Below are 5,731 nucleotides of genomic sequence, written 5' to 3'. Positions count from 1 at the left end.
CGATCGTTCCATGGCATCCTGGGAAACGACAGCCTCAAGGAACTCGAAGCTGTTATCCACGTCAAGGATAACTTCATGGAAATAAAAGGAAACACAAAAATTAGGATAAAACAGTTAGCTTCAGGATCAATTAACAAAATTGATCTTAAGGAAGACAACATGTCACCAAGTCAACAAAATAAAATCAATAATTTAGTGGAAAACTTTTCTAACCTCTTTGCGGAACCAAATGACAAACTTACATACACCACTAAAGTTGTAGGCGAAATTAGAACTAATAAGGACACTCCCGTTTATACAAGATACTATCCGTCACCGTAGCAGACCGCTACCCAATACCCCAAATAATCGAAGTATTGTCCCAACTTGGGAAAAATAAATATTTTTCTGTGTTGGACCTAAAAAGCGGATTTCATCAAATCCCGCTCATGGAATCCGACATTGAGAAAACGGCTCTCTCAATCAATAATGGCAAATACGAGTTCACGAGATTACCATTCGGACTCAAAAACGCCCCTTCAATATTCCAGCGAGCCCTAGATGACATTCTTCGTCATCACATCGGCAAAATATGCTACGTCTATATTGATGACATAGTCGTTTTCAGCAACTCCGAAGAAGAGCACGCTCTCCACTTAAAACTCTCGAAGACGCCAATATGAAAATCCAACTGGATAAATGTCATTTTTTCAGGGACTCTGTAGAGTTCTTAGGATTTATAATCTCCTCAAGAGGAATAACAAAGAATCCTGCGAAGGTAGAAGCAATTGCAAAAATACCTTACCCGCAAACCATTAAGCAATTGCTCATTTTTAGGTCTTTCCGGCTACTACCGCCGTTTCATTAAAGATTACGCCATGTTGGCCAAACCCCTTACAATACTCTTAAGAGGGGAAGAAGGGCGTATATCCAAAAACAAATCAGCTAAAATAAATATTGAATTGAATGAAGAAGGAAAAGACGCTTTTAATAAAATTAAAAGATCCCTCATGTCGGATGATGTTATACTTTCATACCCCGACTTCAGTAAAGAATTCCATTTAACAACCGATGCCTCAAATTATGCCATCGGTGCAGTCCTTTCTCAAGATAAAAAAACAAATTGCTTTCATTTTTCGAACGCTCAATAAAACCGAAGAAGCCTATGCTACAAATGAAAAAGAATTTTTAGCTATAATATGGGCTCTAAACAATTTTAGAAACTACCTCTACGGCTCAGCTAAGGTCAAAATATTTACAGACCATCAACCTCTTACGCAAGTTCTTAGTAACAAAAACAATAATTCAAAAATGAAACGCTGGAAAGCCACTCTGGAAGAATATAACCATGAAATCCATTTCAAACCAGGTACAACCAACGTTGTGGCCGACGCTTTATCAAGGACGCCACCCGAACCAATAAATTCCTAATCCGTTACCCAACACAGTGACGAAAGCTCGTCAGATAACTTAATCCCTCATGTAGAGACTCCAATAAATGTTTTTAAAATCCAACTGTTTCTGAAAGTAGCAGCAAATTCAACGTACCAATTTAAAATAGTATTCCCCACATACCACAGACACATTTTAGAAGAGCCAGAATATAATCCAGAAATTTTAATAAACCGCCTAAAAAGATACCTTAACCCCTCCGTAGTTAACTGTATCAAGACAGAAGAACGAATTATGGGCAAAATTCAGGAAATATACCCAATTCACTTTAGTAGCTACAAGATCAGATTTACTCAAATGCAAGTTCAAGATGTCACAGATGAACAAGAACAGGAAGAAATAATAGTAAAGACCCATAAAAGAGCACATAGGAATTGCCGAGAAAATAAAAGTCAAATTTTAGAAAATTATTACTTTCCCGCTATGACAAAAAAGATAAAAAGAATTTTTCAACAGTGTGCAACTTGTAAAGAAAATAAATATGATAGACATCCTAGCAAACCAGAATTAGGAGAAACTCCTATACCCCAATTCCCTGGACAAATTTTACACATCGACATTTACATGACCGACCGAAATATAGTCCTGACAGCAATAGATAAATTTTCGAAATATGCTCAAACCAAAATACTTAAATCAAGAGCAGTAGAACACGTTAAGGAACCTCTCCGTGAATTACTTTTTCAATTTGGCGTACCCGAATCAGTCGTAATAGATAACGAAACATCCCTAAACTCAGCTTCCATAAGATTTTTAATAGAGGGTACTTTAAACATAAAAATTTTCAGAACACCGCCTTATTCTAGTTCCGTCAACGGTCAAGTAGAGCGATTCCACTCGACCCTCACAGAAATAATGCGTTGCTTAAAAGCAGAACGCATCTTCACTTCATTCGCCGAACTTCTCGACAACTCTGTCTACGAATATAATTATACAATTCACTCAACAACAAAAAAGAGACCAATAGAGGTATTTTTCGGGAGAAGAGTCTCCACTGACCCAAGACAATTCGAAAGAGCAAGGGAAGAAAATATCTCTGAGTTAAGAAATAAGCAGCTAAAAGATCTTTCTTATCATAATAAAACCCGGCATCCCATAAAAATTTATCACCCAGGAGAAGCCGTATATGTGAAAATCAATAAAAGAATAGGTACGAAAATTTCCCCTAAATTTAAAAAAGAAATAGTAAAGGAAGACAGAAATTCAACCATTTTAACGGAAACAGGAAGAGTAGTCCATAAAAGTAATATTAGAAATTAAAATTTACCCTTTCATTTTCAGACTCCTGTTGATTTACTCTGCCACTGCGACAGTAGACATTTACGACTATACAAACCCGCAGCTTGTGACAATAAATGACGGAATAGCTAAAATTCAGAACGGAGCCTTCAGACTTATACATATAATCGACCTTAGCAAATACGAACAATTTCTGACGGACATGTACAGATTCATCTCCACCGACATACCTAAAGACAATATCCTTTTCCCTATCGTAAAACACGAATTAACCCAATCACTGCAAATTTTAGATACTATAAAACCAATCGGGAAAAGACAAAAAAGAGCTATAAATATTTTAGGAACGGCATGGAAATTCATCGCCGGAAGCCCCGATCACGAAGATCTGGAGGTAATTTTCAGTGGAATTGAGATCCGCAAAAGAAATTTTATTGATATCACTTCCCTGTTTACAAATCTAGAGTACCACTGTCCAATATAATGGACGTTGAATGACGGTAAAACTAAGAGCTTTATACAATTTTTGTATTTTTGAAATCAATAACCCAAAATTAGCCGATGAACAAATTTTCAGGTTTTTAGCTTCAGCGGCTGATTTTCTGTACTGAGAGGTTAAACCATCGCACAGTGATTTTGACTTTCGTCAGTACGAGTACCATCTTTTCCGAAATTGGAATTAAATTAATATTAACATATGCGGCCGTGAGCGCCAGAGTAACCCAACTAACAGTTCAAAAAAAGTTGAGGTGCACCTTAAAATACATGGCTAGAATCGATACGGTAATAGCCCGAGGCACGACGCCCTTTTAGTATTCTTTTACTAAAGTATGTAGCATCACGCAGGTGCAATGAACTTTTTAGTAAAATACCGAATTTATTTTTTATAGATCCTTCTTTCTCATATTACTAAATACATCTTTTTGTAGATAGGATCCTCTGGCCCTCATAGCCTCATAAATTGTATAGTTTATAAAAATATAATTTTTATTTTATTTTCCCAACAAATTTCAAACAGAAAACTCCAAGTTTGTGCAGGAAAGAGAAAATCTACATACTAATAAGTGATTAAATCACAAAATTTGACTATAACTTATAGGCTAAAGCTTTTTCGGCAAACTCTACAAAGTCTTGATAGAGTAACTTCGGTACTTCCATGACTGCAAAGTGGCCACCTTCTTCAAGGTTCAAGCCCATTTGCGCCATGTTGAATCCTTCCGAATACAAACGCTGCGCTGTGGTTATCGAATTTGTTATATGTGACCTGGTCTACGAAAAGGGAGCTTACGTGCGAAAACTAGTTTTCTGTGAAAAAGCTGTTAAAAGTAAGCAACTCGTTTCGTGAGTTTCTCATTATCTCGTTAATTGTTCTCCGCGCCGGACGTCCAGTAAGTGTTGTTGTTGGTCCAGTAAGTGTTGTTGTTGGTCGGAATATTATTATAGTTCATCGTGTAAGTTGCTAGTGTGGAACATTNTTAAAAAAATTTTTAGTACACTTCTAAGCAAGTTAGGATTTTCCGCTTTTCACCACGTGAAAAAGCATCTCATCTTCCATCCGAATCAACCAAAAAGTGAAAATTGATTTTTTGACACCTAAGCCCCCTTTCCGTAGACCAGGTCACATATAGTAGATCATAATGTTATCCAAAAGCTCATCCAGCGTGAAACGTTTAGTCAAACCACCATCTTCAAGTTTTCTGTTTTCAGGATTGGTCCAAGTAGAGAACTTCTCTAGAATGTATGCAGCCAAGCCAACGGGGTTCTGCGAAAGCGCGGCGCCAATAGTATCTGGTTTGGTTGCTTGAATATGTAGATATCCGGTCTCTTCCATGATGAACGCAAACTCTTCGCCCAATGGTTTAAAGAAAGCTTTGTATTCGTCTTTTATGAAGTATTATGGCAACAGGTAGCGCACAAATTTATATAACAACGTTAATTGGTGGTTACTAAAACAAAAATTTGAATGATAACCAAGTACATTTTGAGGTCTCAGAGTGGCTATATGCGATCCGATTATGGAACCCCAATCGCCACCTTGTATTAAAAATTTGTCATGTCCTAAACGTAACATCAAATTACGCAAAACCACAGCCATCTGAGCTGGACCAAAGTTAGTCTTTGAGGCGCCCTGAGACCAACCATAACCAGGTAAACTAGGTGCAATCACTTCGAAAACGTAGGCGCTCTTGGGGTTCGGTTTCGTAAGCAGCGGAATAATTTTGTAAAATTCGCGTACAGATCCTGCCAGCCATGGAGCAGCAGCAGAGGAATCACTTTCTTACCTTCGGTGGATTTTGGATTCACATGAATGTAATGAATACGCAAACCCTGAATCTGTGTCTCAAAGTGCGGAAATTGTTTGAGAAAAGCTTCGCGTTCACTCCACTTGGGCAGGTAATTGTCCCGCCAATATTCGACCACCTTTTCAAGGTAATTCGAATTGAATCCATATTGAAAGCCAATTCCTTCTAGTGGCTGATGTAGAACGAGTGGTTGTGACAGCTGTGCTTTGAGATCTTCTATTACATTTGGTTTAACGCTTATATCAAATTTTTTTATGTCGGTATTCTCCTTGTAATTAGCAGCACTCGTATCGCTTAATGCAGGCAGCGGCGCTGAACTTGACAATAAATGAAGCCGATGTACAAAGACGGCCAGGACCACGAGGAGTACAAGTAGAACTTTTATTATTGAACCCATTTCGTGTATAGTACTTTAAAACCGACGAGGAAATAGGAGCGTAGATATTTTGGAGTATAAATCATACAACTTTTTCAATTATCCTTTAAGTTTTGATTTCAAAAAAAAACTTAAAAAAAAAACACTGTCAGAGAATAACCAGCCGTGCAAATCGAGTGATAAAGAGAAACTGAATAATAACAAACAACCTTAATCAAATGAATAATAATAATAATAAACAAGTACTTATAAATGAAATTTTTAATGAAAAAATTAATAATATTACCACGATAGTTAATAGTCTCTTTAATAACATTAGAAAAGACACATACGTAGAAAATGAAACAATTATTAATTTGCAAAATAGAATAAGGCTAATTAA

General features: G+C 36.9%; 1 protein-coding gene across 1 annotated transcript; it reads right to left on the bottom strand.

The window, feature by feature from the left end:
- Positions 1-3,756: 3,756 nt before the first annotated feature.
- Positions 3,757-5,485, bottom strand: LOC108361561 (juvenile hormone epoxide hydrolase 2-like). The gene is given in 3 exon segments (XM_017614205.1): positions 3,757-3,929; positions 4,297-4,914; positions 4,917-5,485. Coding segments are annotated over 3 exon segments (1,245 nt in total). The 5' UTR covers positions 5,371-5,485.
- Between the last annotated feature and the right edge of the window lie 246 nt (positions 5,486-5,731).

The sequence above is a fragment of the Rhagoletis zephyria genome, unplaced genomic scaffold (genome assembly GCF_001687245.7).
Source record: "Rhagoletis zephyria isolate East Lansing unplaced genomic scaffold, Rhagoletis_zephyria_1.1 Rzeph_scaffold_00790, whole genome shotgun sequence".
NCBI classification, from domain to species: Eukaryota; Metazoa; Arthropoda; class Insecta; order Diptera; family Tephritidae; genus Rhagoletis; species Rhagoletis zephyria.
This window is presented reverse-complemented; position numbering and strand designations above follow the sequence as displayed.